This window comes from Endocarpon pusillum, assembly GCF_000464535.1.
Source record: "Endocarpon pusillum Z07020 unplaced genomic scaffold scaffold2749, whole genome shotgun sequence".
Taxonomy (NCBI): domain Eukaryota; kingdom Fungi; phylum Ascomycota; class Eurotiomycetes; order Verrucariales; family Verrucariaceae; genus Endocarpon; species Endocarpon pusillum.
Window position 1 is genome coordinate 132976 of NW_006916232.1, and position 823 is coordinate 133798.

The following is an 823-nucleotide window of genomic DNA, read 5'->3' on the forward strand; positions in this document are numbered from 1 at the left end:
GGGGGCAGGTGGAGGGGATGGAGAGGTGCTTGAGAATGCGGCAGCGGGGGGAGAAGAGGAGGAATAATGCAGAGCTAGAGCACGAGCAAGAGGGGGAGGGGAGGGAGAAGGAGAAGGACGGTCAAGGTGGATGGGATGGGGAGTTCCGAGTACTAGAGATTGAAGGCAAGCACGATGAGATCTGGCAGAAGGGGGAGGAGATGGCGAGGGCAATACAGCTGGCGTTGGATATGCTGTCGAAATCTGAGGTGGAGAACGAGCTTTGATTTAGCTGAATAGTGAAGAGTGAGGTGAATGCTGGTTCGTTCATGCACCGAAATCGAGCATCGAATTCTCTGATCCGGGTATTTCTTCCTTCTTCAGCCGGGCGCCCTGATTGGGTATGCGAGTAGAGTAGACCTTCTCCCACTGTACAGTATTTGTCCAAGCATCCCGCCATCGCTCCCCAAGCAGGTGCCCTCATGTATGCCTGCTACGCTCCTCCTCCCTCGTCCCGATCACGTCGCCGGCGGCTTCCCGCTCCCCTCTTCTTCCCCCTTCACCCTCCGATCCAGAATCTCATCGACGATGCCCAACTCGAGCGCCTCGTGCGCACCCATGAAGTAATCCCGCTCCATCAGCTTCTCGATCTCATCCAGCTGCATCTTCTTATCTTTCGTGCCCGTCAGATGGCGCTCGTAGATGCGGTTGAGCTGGCCGCGCACCCGCAGGATCTCCTTGGCATGGATGGCGATGTCGCTGGCCTGGCCGAAGTAGCCGCCCGACGGCTGGTGGATCATGATGCTCGAGTGCGGCAGGCAGTAGCGTTTGCGGGCGGCGCCGC

The 823-nt window shown here is 58.6% G+C and overlaps 1 protein-coding gene across 1 annotated transcript; it reads right to left on the reverse strand.

Moving 5' to 3' along the window:
- Positions 1-306: 306 nt before the first annotated feature.
- On the reverse strand, positions 307-779 carry EPUS_02120 (uncharacterized protein; the record flags this gene model as incomplete). Its single annotated transcript, XM_007803887.1, has 2 exons — positions 307-408; positions 543-779. The coding sequence occupies 2 exons, from the start codon at positions 777-779 to the stop codon at positions 307-309; spliced, it is 339 nt and encodes a 112-aa protein (XP_007802078.1).
- Between the last annotated feature and the right edge of the window lie 44 nt (positions 780-823).